Source organism: Myotis myotis, unplaced genomic scaffold (genome assembly GCF_014108235.1).
Source record: "Myotis myotis isolate mMyoMyo1 unplaced genomic scaffold, mMyoMyo1.p scaffold_m19_p_8, whole genome shotgun sequence".
Taxonomy (NCBI): domain Eukaryota; kingdom Metazoa; phylum Chordata; class Mammalia; order Chiroptera; family Vespertilionidae; genus Myotis; species Myotis myotis.
In genome coordinates this window covers 35,775,286-35,797,538 of record NW_023416390.1, presented here as the reverse complement: position 1 = coordinate 35,797,538, position 22,253 = coordinate 35,775,286, and the positions used below count along the sequence as shown (strand labels likewise).

Genomic DNA, 22,253 nt, shown 5'->3' with positions numbered 1-22,253 from the left:
TTCAGGGTCCAAGAGGAAGTAGGACTTTGATTGCTTTCTTCCTGTTAAATGTTAGGTTCTTACCGCTGCTTCCTCCTAAAGCTTAGAACTTTCAGCAAAGGACATAAATATGGAAATTATGCCTAATCCTCATTTCAGCTCACTCTGAAACGTGCTGTCTGAAGCAACATAGCATTAAGGTGCAAGCCTGCATGGGCTCGTGGACCAGTGTGTCTCCATGGGCACTGGCCTGTACCTGTGTGGTTGTATTCCCACTGTTTGCTGTTTCTTCCTGGCAAAGTGTGTGTTTTGCTTTTGGCTACCTGGTTACATGCTGGCAATGCACTTAGATCTGGGTTCTGAACTGTCATCTCAGCCTTTGCAGCCTCTGCCCCTCAAATGTGGTTTCGCTTTGTCCCAGGATTTGGTCCCAGCTGCACATCCTGAAGTCTCTTTCATGGGAACTGAGATATGGAACTGGATTTGTCAGGCCTTTGCTTGGATATGTCACTGGCTCTGGTCCCTGTGCTGCTTTACTCCAACTTTCTTATCTTACTACTATGGCGTTTGTGTGGCACGTCACTTGCACACATAGGGTGCTGCTGCAAGTATTACGTGGAGTTGGGACGTCTTTTCTTTGTAATTAGATTTGAATCCTCCAAGACTAGGGGAGGACCGACATGCCTCTGTGTTCCCAAGCCGAGTCTTTGCCATGTGATCAGGTTCTTACCAACCACATGCCCGGGTCACACACCCAGGACTCAGTCTGGGCACCTGAACCAGGTAATTGCAGGATTCTGGGGCCAGTATTGGAGGCGGTGTTGCTTGTCTGTGTCTTGTGTCCCAATGTCCAGTCTGTTCTTGGTGGCCCTCATTGTTTGCTTCTGCTCAGAGACATCTCCCAGGCACTCTGTGCTGTTGAGTTCCATGAGGCCTGCCTATCAGGTCTGTCACTTGCCTTCTTTGAAAGCACCTGTTTTTGGCTTTTTGTCTCCCTCCTTTAGTGATGAGGTCACAGCTTCTGCTTATGGTGTCCTGCTGAATGAGTGACTTGGGAGGAGCCGAGGGCAGGATGTTTAGCTGTCAAGGGCTCATGCTGCTGCCCTGCCTTCTGCTGCAAGTGTCTGGTGACAGGCCTCTCTGCTTGCCCCTTGCAGTGCCTGTGTTTGTGAGTGTGGTCCTGTCAGCTCCCGGTACACAAGTGACTGTGCTCTTTGCGCACCCATGGTGAAGCACATTGAGTGTTTAGACCCTCCTGCTGTTCGTAGGCAGTTTCACACAGTAGCTCCTTTCTGGAGAGGCAGGGCACCTTAATAGTAACCTAATGCTAGCCCAGAACACTTTCCTACTAGATCTAAGTCAGACTTTATTCCACAAGGATGTGGAACAGTCAGGGTTAGGGCTTGAGTGTACAGGTTGCCTCGATGTCAGCCAGCCCAGCCTGTCTGTGTATTGAGCATAGGCACAGTCCCTCTCCCTGACACCGTGCGCTTTGCTCAGCTTCAGTTTACATATGGAATCTGTCATGCTCTTATCCAATGGCAGTGTTTTGTGGGCTGCCAGCTAGTTCACGCATACGATTATTTTCTGGTGACTCAGTACGCCATACCCTAGGCCCGTGGTCGGCAAACCACGGCTCACGAGCCACATGCGGCTCTTTGGCCCCTTGAGTGTGGATCTTCCACAAAATACCACGCCTGGGCGCACACGTACAGTGCGATTGAAACTTTGTGGCCCATGCGCAGAAGTCGGTATTTTGTGGAAGAGCCACGCTCAAGGGGCCAAAGAGCTGCATGTGGCTCACGAGCCGCAGTTTGCCGAGCCGCAGTTTGCCGACCACTGCCCTAGGCCAATGCCCGGAAATGTGGTGGGTGAGCCAAGACTCAGCCCAGCCATACAGTGATTTAAACTACACGGTGAAGCTTTTGAATACTCTGATACTGCGTGCCTTTAACTTACACTTGGGATTGATTGCATTGAGGTTTAATGCATCTTCCAGCTTTAGTGTGGGTGGAGGAACGTATTATTAGGCATCATTTATTCATGTGGCGAGCATTGAGATCTTTAGGCCTGGGGCAGAGAGTAGCTTCATCCTGCATCGTGGAAGGTCTGTACTGAGCTGGATGCTGCCCTGTGCCATGGACTGCAGTGTGAAATGAGGACATTGGCTGGCGTCTGGGTGTCTTAACTGCTTCTGGTTTTAGCGTTTCACTCAGATGGAAGCTGAGGGTGGACATTGAGGAGTTGAGTGGAGGAGGACGCTTTAGGGATGTGTATTGGCTGGTGGAGCCAGAGAGAATAGCCCTTGCGTTCTCAGAGCCCAGCTGTGGAGCCCTGTACAGGTGGTACCTCCCAGCACCTGCTCTGACCCCGCCCATCCAGGAGCTGCAGTTGGACAGGTTTTCAGAAGTACCTTTTGGTGTTTCTGAAGTGTTCACAGTGGGTTAAAAGTCAGAATATGTATATACTTTCCTGAATTTTTCAGTTTTTTAAATGAATCACTCCATTTATAAATGAAATCCATTTCACCTACTTCTTTTCAGGAGAAAGGTTTGAGACCCATTTCCCATCACTGTCTCGAGGTGTCCGTGTGAATGGCAATAAAGGTGCTCACAGCCTTAGGTTTACAGTTCTGTGGTCAGGCCAGCTCGAGGTGGTTGTGCTCCAGGAGAAAAGCCTCAGTAGTTGGGCCTGGTGGCCTCAGTGGCCTGCCTCTATCCTTCTCCTGACTCAGGGAGCATGGACTGTCTTAACCCTCTAATATGCTGTTTTCTTATGACTATTGTGGTACCTTCACATGGCCAGAACTGGGGAGAGGGTGCTGACTGTGGGAGAGACTACAAATACCAGCATTTGGTTCTCTGAGCTGCCCAGGAACTGCTGTCCCTGCGGGTGCACAGTCAGAGCTGCTCCATCCCTCTTCTGTTGTGCAGTGCTGAGGGGCTCATGCAGGCCATAACAGAGGGCAATTTGGGGGCCTCACATGCCTTGCCCCCTTCCTCAGATGGTCTTCAGCTCTTGGGAGCACGTTTTTAGACCTTCTTGGGTCACTAATTTTGTCCTTAGATGTTTAACATCTCCAAAGACACACATGGGAGTTGTATAACACAAAATGTGAAGGCTGCACAATATGTTACCCATTTTGGATACAAAGCAAGGTTTTATGACAGAGTCAGTAAACCTGAAGTTGCTTGTTTTTGTCACGATTGAAAGTCTGCCTAAGGGACCTGATGGCTGCTCTGTGCAACTTGTGTTTTCTACCTTAAGTTGGTAAGAAAAGTACCTTCCACACCGTCATGGATAAGGACATGCCTCTCACGCAGGCCATTTGACACATTTGTCAGGAGCTAATTTTAAAGAAGCGTGATTCCTGGAAGTTTTGCTAGTTTTCTTTCTTTTCTCTCTGAGACAATGTGGAAAGTCTCAGGCTGTCTACATTCAGCCTTCTACAAGCTTGGGTGGTGGACAGTCTCTGGACCCAACTCCGCAGTAGCCGGAACACATAGACACCATTCCTAAAGACAGTCCAAGTCTAAAAGGGGATGCAACAGAAACCATCTCTTAAACATTGTCAGTTCCTGGCCAGGTATTTTTCTAAAAGGTTTGTGTCTTCATCTGTTTCCTTGATTGTCCCGCCCACATACCCACTGCTGCTTTAAGCTAAGCTGCCTCCTGGGGGCTGTTTCCCTCAATAGGCAGGCCATTTGTTAGTGATGGGCAAGAATGAGTAGCTCTTCTGTTGTTATTGTCTTTATGCTTGTGGTCTCTGCAGGAAGGCTGACTTCTGATAAACACAAGTAGGTATAATGTGGTTGCTGACGAAGTAAACCAAACAGCTAAGCCAGATTTTTGGCCAGAAATTGGTGTTTGTCAGTTTGGTAGCTTCACTTGGGGACTATTTTGGTTATTCTACTGAGGGTCTTTTATTTCCTGATTCAGCAAATAAAAATGACCCATGATAGAATAAAATCCGTCATCTCTAAAGTAAGAAGGACACACATACATTGTCATTGTTTTCGAGGAGTTGCTTCGTGGAGGTTCTGAACATAAAGTGTTCTCATTGAAATTCAAGCAGTTTCTGAAGCCAAACACTTTCTCTGTCCTGCAGATGGACTTTCTGGCCGAGACCAGCCCGTGGAGCTGCTAAACCCAGCCCGTGTGAACCATATGTCCAGCACCGGTAAGTCAGCGCTCCCAGTCCTGGGGCCCGGCACACCTGAAGGCTATTTTGAGGCTCCACTTTCCTGGGAGAGCACGGAGAGAAAGGATTGAAGTTACCAGCTCTATGAAGCTGGGGGACTTTTTTTCTGGGGTAAAATAGGCTGCCCGTCCTGGGAATGAAATGGGCACTGACTGGATGTTACTTGAGTGGCAGAGATGGGCCATCCTCTCTGCTGCAGTGCCAGAGGCTGTGTCTGAGCTGGAGCTGGGGCCAGAAGTTCCATGCCAGGGGAGGCCACAGGGCCACTGGCGGTGACTGTGGCCCCAGCCTTTCTAGAGGTGAACTGAGTCCATGACATTGTTTCCTAAGCCCTTTTGATTTCCTTTTTTTAACAAAAAAGCTTCAACTGTGATTATAAATCTTTCAGTCCATATATGATATTTCTAAATTGGATGCTTTTAGCAAAGTTTCCCAAGTTTACATGGCCGTGGAAATTTTTTTCTTTCCTTTTTCTGTAAAACATCTCTCCCCGTGTGGTGTCCTGCAGGGTTTCAGCTCAGAGTGGGTACTGTTTGTTCTTCACAGTCCACTTGGCCTTACTGAAAAGAAAACTAACCTACTGAAGTCCTGGGGTGTGAGTGAGCTATTGTCGCTCTGTCATGTACATGCTCAGCCAGGGCTTTGAGGGCAGTGCTGCTGGACCCTTGCCCTTGCCATGTCCTGAAGGCCTCTGTCTCTGTGGTTTTTGCTCTGTGGCTCCTCCTGGACCCAGGCTTCCTGTGGCCCCTCTGCACACTCCCTCTGTGAGCAGGGCTGGCTGGGACAGGGAGGTGGCAGACCCTTCCTTGGCCCTGGCCCCCATCAGAACCACATATTCACGGCCTCATCTTCCCCAGGCCCCTGAAAAAGAAGGCAAAGCTTGCAGCAAGGCTGCGAGTGTCAAAGGAGAGGTTTCTTTCTGTGCAGGGCGATGCTGAGGTCTGCCAAGCTCGCCATTGGCCTTTCCTCAAGCACAGACCTAGGCTGTTTCTCTGCAGTGCTCCTCGAAGGCGCTTGTTCCAAGGCACAGCGCTTGGGCCCTGCAGGGGTGCTGGTCTCCTCTCTTCTATACTCCCATCTGTATCCTCCCTACCTACCAAGCAGTGTACTTTTTACCTCAGGACCTGGGGTGGGAGGTACTTTCAGATGGCTGATGAAGTTGCTCGCTTTAGCAATGGTGATTCCCACTCTCTGTGTTTCCTTTGTTTAAACACTGAGTCCTTGTGCACTTGGGCATTTTGAGACAACTTCCTGGTGCCCACCAGGTGTGGGAGGGAGGAAGATTTTCAGTGGCTGTACAGACCATGAGAAGGTGGTAAATGTGGGTCGTGTTCATGTGAGCCGGAAGAGATGGGCTTCAAATGGACCTTCTGGTTTGGGAAGCAGTCCCACTGGCTGAGATCTGATGTGGGGCCAACTCCCACTTCCTGTGGAGACAGACCTTGGACTTCAGTTTGGGCAGAGGGGTTAATTCTCATTCTTCCCCTTCCCCTTAACTTCTTATATGTGAATATCCTTCTGTTCCTATTGCTCTTTTTCCTTGTTTTATTAAACTTTTAAAATTATAAACTAGTGCTATCATAAAAGAGGGGAAACATACTAGTATAATCATGTGTGTACAACTGTATTATAACAGATATCCGATTATTATTACTTTTAAGATAGCATCTATTTCCTGGGTTTGGAAGAAGTGAATGGCACGTCATGGGCAAGGCTACACTCTTTCTCCCTTCCTAGAGGTCGTTCGTTCTTTTCCTTCTCTGTGGGGACTTGGGGCACAGACATGGTGGCTGGGTGGGTGTCCTGTGGAGACCAGGTCATCAGCTCAGAGTTAGGTGGGGAGAGATGCTGAATTTGTGGATAAGAGAAAGTGACAGATGGTCACCTACGAGAGCTGACATGTTCAGGATTACATGCCACCTGTGTCGTGTGCTGGGATTATAGGGGACTTAAAAACAGTTAAGTCATTTGTTTCTGAATCATATTTTTTTAAGTAAAGTACATTTTTTCTTAATTATAAAAGTAACCATGTTTATAATAGAAAAGAGTCATTATACCGAATGTGTGGGATGTTGGTTTCTAGAACGGGAAGACAATCTTGAGACAGTGTAGACACTCACCAGCCTGATTGAGTGAGGGGTTCCAGGAGGAGGCTGGGCTGTCCAGGACACTGTGGAGGAGAACAGAGCCTCAGTGGCAGCAGGATGCATATCAGAGGCGCTGCTGTAACCAGACAGCAGGCTGGAGGTTCCATCCATCCTTTCACTGATCCTTACAGCAGCTTTGCTGGAAGGAAGGTGGGCTCCTTCCAGGCACATAAAGTATGGGGCGGGGACCCATCTCTGCTTTCCAGGTGTGCTTCTGGTGAAAGACAGCTTAGAACATGGTGAGCCTTGGCACCAGAAGGGGACGTGGTGGCTGACTCTCGGATGGGCTGCACCAGAGAAGAGTATCTTGTGCAGATTGCTCAGGTCCAACACGGAGGTCCAGTGCTCTGCACACATGTTCCCGTTAACTCCTCTCCTGTCAGAGTTCAAGCTCTAAAACGAAGGTGGAATTTTTAAAAGAAAATTCTGGAATCTCAAAGAAACTACAGAAACTCTAGAGAACTTATCCAAACTAATTTTTAAAAAGTGAGGTTTGGCTTTAGCCATGGATTCCCAAATCTTACAGGGTATTTGACCACCACTCTGTCAAAGGGGTTATTGAATTTGTTGACATTCCTGTTGAGTTTTGGAACAGGTACTGTTTGAGGTTAGCTGGCTTCAGGAGCCTTTGTCGCCTCCCAGGCATGTTTTGCTGTTGTTTGGTTTGCTGAGGGCCTGCACACAGGTACAGATAGGAGACCTGTGGCCTCAGGGAAAGCTTGGACAATCTTCCTCCATTGTCCTGGAAGCTGTTAATTTACCTAGTAAACAGATGCCCTAGGGACAGAACCTTAGCTGGAATGCTTTTCACTTGATACTCCTGGGGTTCTGGATGGGGCACAATAGAGGATTAATGGCCACCTTTGGTGGCTTCTAAGGGCTTCTCCTGCTGAAGTACCGGGCAGGAGTGGTGGGAAGGAGAGAGCTCTCTCTGGTTTTCTCGTTTTGGTGCCAGGCTTGACTCCCTGAGCTGTCATCTTCTAGCTGAGGGAACTGTCACTCAGTAAAGAGCTTCATGCAGTGGGGGCTTTTGGGCACACAGTAGGAGGCTTGCAGGTGAGGTGAACACAGAGTACATGTCTGCAGACTGAATGAGCATGTGCACCAGGGTGACAGGTTGTCTGTGATGCTTTCCTTTCTGCTCATTTGTTTTAAATTTTGGAGTAAAAGTGAAACACAGAACAAAAAGATATCAAAGTAAAATCTAGCTATCTGAAAAACTGGAAAACAGTTCACGCAGTTTGATTTACTTAAACGAATGTTGATAATGTCCCCCTTCCCTCCACTGAGTTTGCCAGAGGGGCTCTGTGGACAGCCATGACTTATAGACTGGTTTATGAGTGTGTGGTGCACATACTGTAAAACCTGAGTGTAATTATAGCTTTGTCTGTGGAGGGTGCGTTCATGAGTTTTTGGAAATGCCTCATTCACTTTGGGGAACAGGTGAACTTATAGGCAAGGACAGCTCTAGACCAGAGGGCGCTGCTCGACTGCCACCCGGTTCATTGGGTGAGGTGCTGAAGAACCCTCAGATCCCAATTTCCCCTCACCATTGAAGGTTCATCACCACTCAGGGTCTGTAAAAGGTGTGACCTTTCGAGCCTACGCATGTCAAACACCTCTTGCCTGGCCCTTCCTCCTGATCGAGAGCTCCTACGGGCAGTTGCTGTGTCTGGAAGCGCTGTGGTGCCAAGAGCAGTCTCTCTCCTGTGGCACAAAGGTAAACTATATCTTTCTGCCCCATTTCTCCCCTCCTAGCTCCATTGGGGAATGCTCCATTTCCCCCCACCTACACCCCACCCTTGGTCTGTGAATGAAGAGTCAGGGTTGGGCCTAGCTGAGCTGTGGCAAGGCCAGGGAGCCAGTAGACCTGGGGAAACAGGGTCCACCTGCCTCTGATTGGTTGCATGGCTTTGAGCAGGTGGCCTGTCCTCTGAGCCTGGGTGCCTCTCTAGCATCTGGTGGCTGCTTGGCCTGGCAGAGGCCTTAGGTGACCAGGAAGCAAAGCAGGTGTCCGTAGCTGTGCAAAGCTTTCCCCTCTTGTGTTTCTGGTGCCCTCTGGTCTGCCCGTCCCAGCTGCTGGCTCTGCTGCTTTCTCCAGTGTGACTGTCTCTCCCCAGCCAGCCAGAAGCCTTTGTGATGACACCTAGGACTCACTATTTAAAATGAAGCAAACACTGGGCAGTGCAGGGAAGCCCAGCAACTACATAGTGCTTAGAGTTCTGTTGAGAGCCCCCCAGGAGGCTTCCGTCCACTTCGCTCTTCTCTCTCTGCTCTGTCCTGTGAAGTTACAGGCGTGCTGCTTTCTAAGTCAAGCACCTGAACCTACTGAATAGTTAATGTAGATGTACCTACAGGCTAGAAACCCCCTTGTGTCTGCTGCCCAGGTGCAGGGCGTCATTCACTGCCTGGACGTGACACCTGGCCGACTGCAGTCTTCCTCCTGATGACTGCTCTCCTGGTGGACGGGCCAGCGAAGAGGCCAAGGTGACTGCAGGTGGCGGGGATAGGTGTGTTTGCTGGGTGCCACCAGCTCTCAATCCAGTCCCTGTCCTTCGCTGAGGGGTGGTGACCTCAGCATAGCTGTGAAGTGAATGACATTTGCCCTCTGGCAGTGACCCTAAGGTCTGACCCAATGGTCCTTTTAAGTCCTCTTGGGACATTTGAAAGTTCTACCTGATTATTAGGTGGAGGAAAGGATGTTTTGAATTCTGTTTTGTTTGTGCCTTACAGGTGACCCCGATGGACAGAATGTGTCCAGGGTGTGCATCATTGTGACACCAATTGTGGGGAAAGTGCCCTTTTCCTTTTTATTTATCCCCTCTTTCATTACCAGCGTTGTGTCCTACACTTTAGGGCTATGGGGTGTGCATGAAATGTCCCTGGAAGCAGCGACTCTGGAAATGAAGTCTAAATGTGTGTCCAGCCAGGAGTAGGGAGAGATGTTAACTCTTGTCCCTGTTCTCTTGGCATTGTCCAATTGAGACGATTTTCGTTTTCTGTGGTCATATTAACGTTTCAGTCACACCCACAACCTGCCATCTAGGAGGTTCAAGTGTCATCTTTTTGGGAAAGGTCCCTGTTTCTGAAGCCTTCCAGCAGTGGGTTCTGTTTGATGATTGTTGTTTTTTAAATGAGATATTTAGAAGTGTTTTTTATCTGAAGGTATGAAGTTTTTCAAGTAATCTTTTTGCTATTGAATTATAGTTCACTATATTATGGTTGGGAGTGACTAAGCCTTTGAATTTGTTGAGACTTGCTTTGTGGCCATTTTTTATGAATCTTCATCATGTGTGTGAGTGAGTTGAGTTCTCCAGTTTAATGCTGGGCCCTAAATATGCTCATTAATTCATTCATTGTTGTAGTAAATTATGCAGAACATCAGATGTGAGAAGGTGATAAGGGCTATGGAGAAAAAAGCAACTGGGACAGATGGAATTCTTATGTGGTCGGTTCCTGCGATTTTAAATGAAGTGGCCAAGGGAGGCCTCACTGTTGATCCATCAGGCTCATTCGTTCATTCCTTTCTCCAGTCATTCCTTCACCCATTCATTCATTCATTCATTCACTCAGTCATTTATGGCAGTTGGGCCTTCTGGGTACCAGTTACTGCCCTTGGCACACATAGACTTATGAATGAAACATCCCCAAGTTTGTGGAGCTCATGTTGAACCAGGGGAAGAGGACATTGAATAAATACAATTAGTAGACTGTGGCAAGGAAGCAGGGTTGGGGGAGGTGGCAGAGAAGGAGCTGTAGTTCGGGTCCGGCAGGAGCAAGGTGCCTAGGACAGTCAGGAGGCAGGAGAGGAGTATGGGCATGTGACTGGTGAATCTCTGCTCCAGGCTCTGGCTGGTCACAGAGGGACATGCAGGCCATCTTTAGCAATGAGACTTTTGTTGTGAGTGAAGGGTCACTCCCCTTTGAGTGAATGGGGAGCTCCTAGAGGTTCTGAGTGGAGTGACCCACCGGCCTTGTGCTACAGAGAATGACTGCTGGACACATGGGGCAGAGGAGGGACAGGAAGCCTGGTGGAGACAGTGGTGAGAACCACTGTAATTCTACACATCTTAGATAGGATTCACAGAGGCTGTAGGTAGGCTGGGAGGGAAACCCTCGGGCAGTGACTAGAATTTGAGATTGGAGCATCTGGAGGCGGAGTTGCCATGAATCACAGTGGAGAACATGGATGAAGCTGGCCTTGGGGGGAGGTGAGGGCTAGTGTTGGACATGTGGATTGTTGAAAAGTTATGCCCATTAGTGATGCTGAGTAGGCAGTTGTGAACATGCACCCCAACTTGGGAGGAGGGCCGAAGCAAGGGTCTTAACATTAGGAGTCGGTGGCATAAAGATGGTATGGAAATGAAATCTGCCAAGGAAACAGACCTCCATGCAACATCTATAAGGTAGACATTGTGTATAATTTTTTAAAAAAGATAATGATTAGAGTTACCAATGTGTTTTCTGCCAACTCATACTTTATAGAGTCTCACTGTTTCTCAGCAGAGGTATCTTGTCCGGATCTCTTGTTTTGTGTGTCCACCTGTAGAAGCAGCCCCATACCTGAGGTGGGAGAGCTCAGCCTCATAGCCCTGGATCACTGATAATTACGGTGGTGATGGCAATAAGGACAGCAATGGTCCCTCCAAGTGCTGCCCGCCCCGTATTTGTTTAGCACTTTATGTTCTCCGTCCTTCCATTCTTCTTGAGGGGCCTGCAGGGTGGGTATCTGAGGCTGCTAGAGGCCAGGTAACTTTACCAAGCTTACACAGTGAATTTTAAACAAGTGTCCCAGGTGTTTCTTCTAGACTGAACCTAACCCCCGTTCCCCCACCCCAACACACACTGCAGTCCCACATTTCCAACTGCCTGTTGGATTTTCCTACACCCTACCCACCTCTACCTTCCCCCTGACCACCCCCCCACCCCCATGACCAACCAAGTTCTTGAAAGAAGCTGCTTTCCCTATTGGACATTTGAGGTCCAGCAGGGCAACTTGGTTTCCAGAAAGCCCAGGTGGAATGCTTGTTGCTGGCCAGGAGGGCAGCCGCATCCCCACCCCGCACTGGAAGAGGCCAGCTTCCCAAGAAATGCAGCGCTGCTTCAGGTTGGCCTCTTTGCTGCCTTGTCTTCTCTCTCCACCAAGTGGAAGAAACACCTTCTATTTTTAAATATTTCAGCTGTTACTATTAAGTAATATTGGTTCCTACTACAACCCAGCTGTTAGGTAAAATACATAACCAAACGTTTGGAGGTTGCTAAGAAGGAAATTCTGAAATCCATCTTTTGTATTATGTAAACTTGACCTTATGTAACTGAAGTGGCAAGGACAATTGCACAGGAGATTTGTGGCCTTCCTAGACCACTGGAACTATTTTAATTTTTAGATAATGTATTCTTATCCAGTGAGTTTAGGGCAATCAAAACGGCTTTCAGAGAGTAACTTAGAGGTGTGAGCACAGCTAAGCCCAGGTGAGGGGCTGCAGGGGTGGGAGCAGATGTTTCAGTGGGTGTGACCAGATTCAAATCCAGGGGTCAATACTTACTGGCTGCTGCCCTGGGCGAACTGCTAACAACTCACCAGCCTGGGTTTTCCCACCTGTGGTCTGTCTGGTCACTGCTTTCTGGGCTGTGAGGACTGAAGTCAGTAATACAGTGTAGCTCTTATACGAAGTGCTGAGTAGTAGAACATTAGGTTTCTTTTTATGCTTCTATCTTATTGCCTTTGCATTGTAATTGTATAACATTAGAGTTCTTGTCCAGTAATACCTTATTTATAAAGATATGATAGTAAAGTCCCACGTGGATTGCTCTGTCACTTATTTCTGGAGGTCAGGCTCGTTTTTTAGTCAGCTGAGAACTTAGAGCAGGTTTCACCATTTTGGGTTCTATTTATAGTTTCTGGGAAATACATTTGTGCACTTTTTGAAAGCCAAGTTCCCCACTGTGTGCCAGGATTTTATTACAGCTGTTGCTCAATTTGAGCTTGCAGATATTTCCAAAACACAGTGTTTCTTCTTAAGGCTTACAAAAAAATTAGAAACATTAAAAGGGTTTTAAAGAGCTTTAAGGGTGGTTCCGAACTCAGGAATGGGAGATCTAGCACTTGCTTCATCAGTCCATTCATGGTACAGGGTGCATGCAGATGACTCTGTTCCCTCAGATTGACCCCAGCATGTCCAGCCACACACAGGAGTGTTTGCTTCTATCTTACTGCCTTTGCATTGTAATTGTATAACATTAGAGTTCTTGTCCAGTAATACCTTATTTATAAAGGTATGATAGCAAAGTCCCACGTGATGCCATGACAACACCAGAGCTGTCCTGAAAGTGGGAGAATTAAAGTATGATGCTGCACATGTCTCTGAGCTGGAGCTGCTGGGGTGGGGCAGCGTCCTGAGGTCTTGTGTAGAGGGGCCTTGGAGCCCCTGGGAAACAGCTGTGCAGACCTACATCTTTGCATCAGAAGTAACTATTTTCTGTGGAATCGAATTTGGAACACGTTTTTGAGTAAAGCTTTCTCATAGTGTATACAGCATATTATTCTGATTTAAAAAACCATTTAAGTGGTCTGTTAAGAAAAGTTTTGTTTCTTAAAAGCCTGTATAACCAATAATTTCAGCTTGTCATTTAATAGGACTAAAAAAACAACAACTATGCACCAGAAGAGAATCAAACCAAGTAGTGTGGGTGGTGTGAAGATGGCTCTCCACCAGGGAGAACTGTGACTGAACGTGAGGTTTGAGTTGATCATACATTTGAAGTGATCCTAAAGAACATTGGATGTGGACACGTCAGCTCTTCTGTTTCCATGTGTCCCACTGCTGGGGCTGGGCTACTTGGGGGCTTTTGTTCTTGTTCCTGTGTTGGTTCTGGCATTTGCAGTAGGGTGTCTCCTAGTGTCGCTACCCTTGGTGGTGTTGGTCTGGAGAAGAAAGATAGGGGTCCAGACTGGTACTTCATCTCTCTGCCTCTTGAGCTGCACCTGCCTTGAGCCTTTACCCCCTCCAGATTCCGGGAGGTTAGTACTGATCTCTGATGCTGTCTGCACTTGTTTCCAGGTGAGATGAGTGGTGCCATTTGGCTGCAAGTGCCACCTAGTGGTCCTGTGGCATTTAACAGATGTCAGTTTTCTCTGGCTCCACATCCTCATCTGGGTGGCCTCTCCCCAACGTTGACCAAGTGGATCACCCTCTTCTAGCACCTTGTCCTAAGACCACATGCTCTTGGTGCCTGGCCACTGCCCTTGACACTGATCCTCAGCTCCTTGACATGTTCTTTTTCATCTCTCCTACTTCTTAGCAGTGAGACATCCCTAGGACTGTCCTTGGATGGCTGCTCATTCTTGTTGACTCATCCCTAAGAGATCTCAGTGATTCCCTCCCACCATATCATAGCTCAGAAATGATCCTGATTCTGCTGCAGTTCACGTTTACAGCTCCAACCTGGATTCTCCTGAATTCCAGTTCCCAGAGCTCTCTGCTTATCTGGATGCCCACCTGGGTATTTACTGAACATCTCAGACTTGATGTGCCCGAAACCAGATTCTCGATGTCTCCCTGCAAACCTGCTCTTCTCACAGCCTCCATGGATTCAGTGGTACCTTCATTCTGTGCCCTTTCTCCTGCACATTGATCCAGTTAGCAAATGCCATCTGCTGCCCCTAAGATAAGTACACAAGGGTTGTTCCTGTTTTAGTGATGAAAATGTTCCAAAACTGATTCTTAGCGGTGATTGTGCAACTTGGTAAATTTACTAAAAAAATCATTGAAGAGGGTGAAATGCAGAGTGTACCTCAGTAAAGTTATTAAATGTGTGTGGAACCTCCTCGTACCTGCCCTCTCTCCTGCAGCATCATGGCCACCTCCCTGGTCCAGCACCTTTCAGGTTCTGGGGGACCCTAGAGAACAACACCCATATCCTTGTGTTTTCAGGGAGGAGGGGCAGGGGGCTCAACAGATGGCACACATTTGGATTTGCCTCTCTTTTCTCACATTAGGGGCTTTCCTGAATGGCAGGCCAGTGTGGGAGTAAGTCTCTAAGAAGCTGGCTGGACTGCTGATGGGCAGGGCCTCTTCATTTCATAGGGTCCCAGATGCCATGACCTGTTGTCTTTTTCTCTTGGCATACTCCTTTCACCAGAGAGTACCTGTTCAGCTCCTCCCTAGGGCACAGACTTCCCACCCATAGCCCCCGCTTCTACTGTATCAGCAGCACCCATTCTGTGCTCTGCTCTGCCGGCCACTTACCAGCTTCCAAGATTCTGTGGCTGTCTCCTGGGTGATAGGTTTTTGGGAAAGACTTTGTTCTTTTCTTATTGCCCTTAGAGTGGAGACTTTGGAGGGAGCCAAGTAAGTCCCATCAGCCATGTTCTTCCAATAAGCCACCCCTTGAGTATGAAGAGTGAGGCACCCCCTCAGCTCAGCAGAGACGTTGGGTGTGCAGACCTTGGACACTGCACTTTCAGAATTGATAGGGAAGCCTCATTGGACTCCTAGTAACACTCTAGACATTTAAACACCCCAGTTCACCATCATTCTTATCCATTCTTCTTAAAAACACTGTCACTGGACTTCAAAATTAAAATCTTCATGACACCAGAATTGTCCTCTCCACATCTTCATCACTCATGTTAGGAACTCTCAGAAGTCGTCAAGAGCGTTTTTCACTTACTTATAAGGGAGATTTTATGTCAAATGGCCCTATACTCAGCGAAATGATTTTATTAAGTATTAGGCCTGTTAGGGGTGCATATTACCTCTGCCTTTTGTTTGTTTTGGGGTTTTGTTTGCTTGTTAAAGAAGAGGCAAGAGCAGCTATATGAGTCCTCTGAGATATTTTGAGATGCTGGATTTGAGGGAATGTCTCACATAGCGTAAGAATGTCTTTGCATCTTTAGCTGATGAATAATTGGGGCTGGAGACCACAGTCCTTCCTCAGACAATGCCCCAAGAATTGGAGTTCCCCAAGTTGGCTGGTTAAGGAATGTAATTTGAAAATGTCGGTTTCAAATGCAGATGTCATTGAATTGGAAGTTCCTTTTATCTCAAGATGAAACTCAGCCTATTGACTCCTTCCTCCTCATTTTAAACACCTAGTTCAGGGTGGTTGTAGGGCCTGGCCCATCCTGGAGACTGAAGCACTCTGGGAGGAGGAACAGGCTGGGAATACTGCATTTTGCTTAATCATTCCAGCTTTCTGGGATTTTACATTCTTGAGAGATATCGTGTCGTAAGGGCGCCGTCTGTGTTTTTACCATTAAAAAGTTACATATTTCCTTCTGTCAGAAATTTTCATTTAAAGTTGATTTTGAGTAGGTCAATTTAAAGTGAAACTCAAGTGACTTTGTGAGCAGGTTTTCTTTTGTGCTCGTGTTTCTGACTCCTTGGAGGCAATCGGGAAGATTCTGTGTATCTTTTCTCAGGACATGTATAGATGGTCTGAGTAAGCCAGGACCTGCCTCTTTTTTGGTGACCTGTCTAAATATAAGTGGGGGTCGGTATTGTGGAATGAGTTGAAAGCTCCATGATGGGCTCTGTGCAGCAGATGCTCCTGCTGCCCAGGCTGGTGAGGGATGCTACCTCTTCTTGTTTCTTCTTCCAGGGTGCTAGGGCAGGGCCGGTCCCCCTGGGGAGGGTCGAGTACCCTGCCCCAGCCCCTTCCAGGTCCCAGTCCCACACTGACGTTGGTGTCAATGTTCTTACTAGACATGCTGCACTCTGTTCTAAGAATCTGATAAAATGTTGAACTGTCCTTCCGTTCGTATCATCAGAGGAACTTCCAATAACAAATGAGTCATGTTTGGTGAAAAGTGGAGTGAGATGTTTCCCTGGGTGGATTTGGCTCTTAGCCCTTTTGCTCACAGACCTAGCAGTGAATTCCAGGGTGTATGGTCAACCCCTTGTCATTAACATAAACTCTGTTCTCAGTTTTTTGTCTTTTGTCTTTGACTTGCTTTAAAAAAACACACACAAAAACACTAGTTTGCCATATATGTATGGTTCCTTAAACAGGATCCTGTTTTGTTTCACTTTTTTTGAGCCTTTTTAAAGTGTATGTTACTGATAGAGTCTTCTGCAGCCCCTACTCCCCACCCTCTGCTTCAGTGTTGTTTCTAAGATTCACTCACATCATTTTCATGCTAAACACAGTTACATACTCTTAATCTCCTGCAGGATATGTGGATCTGTGGTGGCTACTTGGCAGCTTCCAGCAAGCCCTGCTTTAACAACTGTTCTTGCCCCACTCAGATTCACGCCCAGAAGATTTTCAAGTTTGGATATGTCTAATGTGGAGTTGCAGGGTCCTAGAACCATGATTCAGCTTGAGAAAAGAAAGTCAGTGATTTCCAGAAGGTCCATTCTCATTTATACTGCTACCTGCCCCACTGGCTGCCCCACAGGCTCTCCCAACACCTGGTGACTTGGGAGTGGAGAGGGTGTAATCTCAGGACTCATGCTGCTCTGACTGGCTTTCCTTGACTACCAGTGTGGCCTGAGTTTTAGTCTGTTTTTTCTTGCCTTAAGAGCCCTTCTTTGAAAAGCCTATTCACATCTCTGGCCATTTTCTTTGGTCTTTTTGGTCCTGGTCTGTAGAAGTTACTCATTTATTATAGATACAAGTTCTCTGTCAGTACTTTCAGTTACATGTGGTGTTGACCATCTTCTTCACATCTCTCTTCCACTTATAAATAGTGTCTAATGAGCAGAAGTTCTTAATGAAAATGTAGTCAGATTGATCAGTTTTGTCTTTTATGGTAAGCACTTTTTGCATTTTGTGTATTTCTTTAAAAGGTCATGAGTATATTTTCAAATAGTATCCTTTAAAGATTTTTAAATTTTTCTGGTTACATTTTGAGTCTCATTCCATGCAGGATTAATTTTGGTCCATGGGGATGAATTCCATCTTTTCATAAACATAAATGTTAAATACTTTAGCTCTGGTTATCTGCACAGGACCTATTACCACCTTCTTCAGGAGCATCTTGGGGGCTCTGGGTTTATTATTCCATACGAACCATCAAACTAATCGTGTATGTAGAGGACCCACTTAAGTTATGTGTGGATTTTCAATTGCCTGGCTGGTCAGTGTCCCTAACTCCCGTGGGACTCAGGGGTCAACTGCAGTTTGACAACCACTTTGTCAGCTCATGAACTACTCTGCATTGGATCTATACAGACCAGTTTGGAGAGAATTGATGTCCTTCTGATAGCAGCTCTTCTTGTTCTTAAATGTGGTCTTTCTGTTCATTTATTTTAGTCATTTAAAATATTTGTCAATACCTTTTATAGTTTTTATTCATAAAAAGTGTCTCCTATCTTCTGTTATATTTAATTGGTACTTTATATTTTTTAAAAATATTAGGTTTTGTATTTGTTGCATTACTAGTATATTGAAATACAGTTTGTTTTTTAGTGTTGTTCTTTCCCAGAACCTTGTTAATGTCCTCATTAGTTCTATTTTTTCTCCTTTTTTTTTTTTTTTTTTTTTTTTTTTTTTTTTTTTGGTGGGGAAGAGCTCTGTATTGGCAATCAGAGAGTCTGTGAGTCATGGCGATTCTGTTTCTCCCCTTTTTGCTTGTGTTATTATACCATAGCTAGCTCCTGGGGTAGCTGGAATCTTGTCTTTTTCGAGGTTCACTATTAAAAGCAATATTTGCTGTGAGTTTTTTTTATAGATGCCCCTTTTTTAGGTTAAAGAAAGTCTCTTTTATTCTTAGTTGGCTAAGAGTTTTTATAATGACTAGTTGTTGGGTTTTATTATATGCTTGTTTTCATTATTTACGTGATCATTATTAGTGTAGTGGATTACATTTATAGATGTTCTGTATAGAAATGTGTTACATTTCTTATGTTAAAATGCCACTTACCTTGGTCTATTATCTTTTTTATAGACTGTTAGATTAAGCTTGCTAATAAATTACCTGGGATTTTTGTAGCTCTGTCACGACTGAGTATAATTTTTCTTTCTTACACTGTCTTTCTCTGGTTTTTGTAATAAGAGTTACACTGGCCTCTTAAAATGAGCTCAGGAGTGTGCTTTACCTTCCTGTGCTCTTTCAGGTGTGTGTAGGGTTTTTTTGTGTGTTTTTTCTTAATTGAATGATTAGTTAGTTGAACGGTTGATAATACTGTTTCTAATATGATCTTTGTGGAAATATTTTAAACTATTCAGTTTAATTTATGATTAAGGATTACTCTATATTTTTGTCAACTTGAGAAAGTTATATATATTTTTTTTTAGAAATGTGTTTAATTTATGTAGGTTTTAAAATTGATTGGCCTAACGGTCATTTTAAAAAATATTTTAAATCTCTGTGATATCTGTATATTGGTAAGCATGGATATCTGTAATGAATATTTATTATTTCATTCTTCTGGGTCCTATTTGTATCACCTGATGTTGAGACTTCCATTTTGGTTCTGTGTCTGTACCATCACCTGTGCTGCTGTGACTTAAGCAGGTTTGCAAAGCAGGAGGCCAGGCAAGTGGGCAGTGGGCAGGCGGGGCCTTCTGCTCTTTGTTGATGGGGTGGGGCCTGTCAAAGGTGACCTTGGCACAGAAGGGCTGCTCCCTTCAGGGTTTAGATTGGCTCCTGGGGCTTGGAGGTGACACACAAATCTGATCATGAAGCTGCCTCGGCAAAGCCATAGCTAGTGAAGATTTGGGGTGGGCCTCCGTCTTTTTTCTTCGTCCCCACGTCTGTGCCTTTGTGCTCTAAGCAGCGACCACGTGCCTTTAAAGAAGACAGTGGTGGGACAATGAAGTTCCAGCTGTTTGTCTATCAACCTCTGGGTCTGTCTCAATTCAATGGGATTTCAGCCTGAAAACGTGGCGAACTGTGTTGATTGTAAGATCAGGACAGGGAAGCGGGGCTGCTGGTCTTCCCACCGGGGTCCTGAAGTGGATCCCCCACTCCTGTGTTTTCCAGGTAGACTTACCCACTTCTGGTTAAAGTATAGGATGGATTTTTCCCAGTTCCAGGTTCTCTCTTTTCTCCTATAGCAGTGATGGCGAACCTTTTGAGCTCGGCGTGTCAGCATTTTGAAAAACCCTAACTTAACTCTGGTGCCGTGTCACAGAAAGAAATTTTTTGATATTTGCAACCATAGTACAACAAAGATTTATATTTTTGATATTTATTTTATATATTTAAATGCCATTTAACAAAGAAAAATCAACCAAAAAAATGAGTTTGCGTATCACCTCTGACACGCGTGTCATAGGTTTGCCATCACTGTCCTATAGGAACCTACAGTTGGTTTTGCCAGGAATCACTTGATTACACTACAAGGGGAGTGTTGCTCTATGAAAGGAGAGGTGTCTCCCCAGGTCTCCTTCCACTGCTCCCTCTCCACAATGGCCAATGAGGTGCTTCCTTTGCTGGTGAAGTGCCCCAGCCCGCTGTGTCCAACCTCCCCATGCTTGCTGGCCCCTAGCTGTGTCTGCTTTGGGAACAACAGGGTTGGTGGGGTCCTGAAGGTGTGCTGTCTCCGCCTGCTGAAGGGAAGGCCCCAGGGCTTTGTGCCTGCAGGTGGTCCCTGGACACCACACCAGGACCTGACCAAACCTTCTCTCTCCTCCCCTCCTCTACCTCTCACACAGGGAGCTCATGGGAGGCAGTGCTTCTGGAAGCCCCTGGAAGCTTCTAGAAGGCTGAGTTACCTGAGAAGCTGGATGCTCCAAGGCAGTATTGGCTGTCCTGAGGTCTGCAGAGTTGTTGGTACCCAGACAGGATGAGATTGGGGCTTGTCTGCTGGAATATTTGAATCTCTCCAGAGGCTGGGGCCAGGCTTTCCTTGCACAACTTGTCCACAGCTCTATCATCAGCTGTCAAACATGCACACCAAGGGTCAGCTGGCACTCTCCTGGGGTTCTCAGCTAGCGCCCTGGCCACCAGCTTTCTGATTGCCCTGTTTACCACCCTCAACATAAAAGGTGTTTTCTGGGCCCACATTTTGGGGAACAGGGTTCAGGAGCACCTGAGGGAAGGTGGGCTCAGTTTGGCTGCCTCTGGAAACAGAAGAGGCGCCAGCCCCTCCTAGACTCTCATTCTGCCCATTTGCACGAACCCCATGACAATGAGTCTGGGTCGGAGGCTGTGTCCTGGTCCCAGATGGACACTAGGTCACACACTCAGCACCCGCTACGTGCCGGCACTTGTCACGTTACTGGAATGATGGAGGAAAATCAAGGCCAGGTGCCTTCTTGCAGGTCACTGGCTGGATGTGAACTCACAGTTGAGCCTGAGTCCACCTACCATCACTGCCCTGTGCTCTGGCCCACACTGTGGACATATGGGGAGCCAGTTCTCCAGTGCATGTCCCGTGAGCCAACATCACAGTGGCCCAGCCCAGCCTGCTCTCCTTAGTATTAACTGATTGCAGAACAGCTCCCATCTCATGCTCCAGTGTCTTCCACATTGTTGGCCAGGACATGGGTGTGGAGACAGTGAGTTTGCAGGGCTAACCCTTTCAGCAGCACTGCAGGCTTGCCTTTCCACTAAAACATTCTCTCTGGCGTCTGCAGACAACTTGGAGATGCCAGTGCGGTAGTGATGAGGTAGGTGGGGGGCAGGCATGGCCTTAGGAAAGTCCTAACCAGCTGTGCAAAGCCCCTCTCCTCGGGTACAGACACTGGCCGAGAGTCTACATCTCATTAGTGTATAGCGGGACCTTAAATTTCCTACCAGAGAGAAATATTTTGAAAACTTATAGTTTGGGAGTTGGTGTGAATTGGGCAGAGGTGCGAGCTAATTTAGGTGAAGCCCATACCTGGTGTAAATTGTAGCTTCTTATTTTAGCTGTGATAAGAATTGTATTAGGGGATTTTCTTTCCAGCTCTGCTCTGTGGGCTATGGCAGCTCAGTTGAACTTGTAAACCTGTCTTCCTGGTCCTGGGTGGGTGGCAAGACCTGGTCTGGCCAACCTTTTGGGGCCTTGTGTCAGCCTTGAGCAGAGCCTTGCAGGGCTGATCCTGAGGCTGCCCCAGCCCTAGGACCTTTCAGAAGTAGAGTTGTTCATAGAGAGCTCAGAACTGCAGAGCACTCGAGCAAGCCAGTAATTACAGGGCAGACTGGCCTTTGGTCACAATTGAAACCAAAGTCAGAGCCACAGGGAGAGATATGAGTGGTCAGGCAGGCCCACTGCTGGCAGGAAACACACTTGTGGGTGTTTACTCAGAGCTCCAGGTGGGCGTTCCTGGCTTCCGGGGGTGCCTGACCACCGAGCTCTGCTAGAGACCACCAACGCCTGCTCCCACATAGTGTAGGCCTGGGTCCTACATTGTTCCCAAGTCCCCAGGCACCCAGCCTGAGAACCACCGCTCAGGGTGACCTGCCCCCTGGGCTCTTTAGCCCGTTCTGCAGCATGGTTAGGATACCCAGGTTCTAGTTCCTGGCTGTCATTTTCATTTGCTAGGTGGCTTTGGGCATGTTGCTCAGACTCAGTGCTTCTCTTTTCCACCTGTCCTATGGGGTATAGCTGGTGCCTGTCACTGTCCTGTAGGATCCTTTGTGTTACACATTAAATGAGGTAGCTAGCACGAGTGAAGCTAGGCCAGGCCCAGCGCACAGGACCTGCAGCGATGCTCTGGTAGCAACGACAAGGGGACATGCAGGGAGGAGTGCCGCCTGACACCCTCTCCACCTCCAGCGTGGAGCAGAGACCTACCTGCTCTAGTCAACTTCTCACTGACTTGGAAGACTGATCCACTCCCTGGAATTGTGCAAGGAAATCGTGTGTACAGGACACAGAAAGGGTTACATTTACTGTAACATTTAATATATGCAAACCAACTGATACAGGTCTCTCCCTGCCCCACGTGGAGAACAAAGCCTTCCCATATACATCTGTAAAATCTATAAATGTCGCCATTGATTATATTTATTTCTTTTCATTTTGCTCTCAATTGAAAACAGTACAAAA

General features: G+C 46.9%; 1 protein-coding gene across 28 annotated transcripts in view; it reads left to right on the top strand.

Moving 5' to 3' along the window:
• HDAC4 (histone deacetylase 4) overlaps nucleotides 1-22,253 on the top strand; it is a 257,343-nt gene that overhangs the window by 108,289 nt on the left and 126,801 nt on the right. For 26 of the 28 annotated variants that reach the window (XR_004969400.1, XR_004969395.1, XR_004969396.1 and 23 more), the window contains one exon: nucleotides 4,088-4,159. The exons of the other annotated variants lie outside the window; for them this stretch is intronic. Coding sequence is in view for 8 of the 26 variants with exons in the window: in XM_036319831.1 (XP_036175724.1) it covers nucleotides 4,088-4,159 (72 nt within the window). In the remaining 18 variants the exon portion in view is untranslated. The remainder of the gene's footprint in view (nucleotides 1-4,087; nucleotides 4,160-22,253) is intronic. 28 annotated transcript variants of the gene reach the window in all.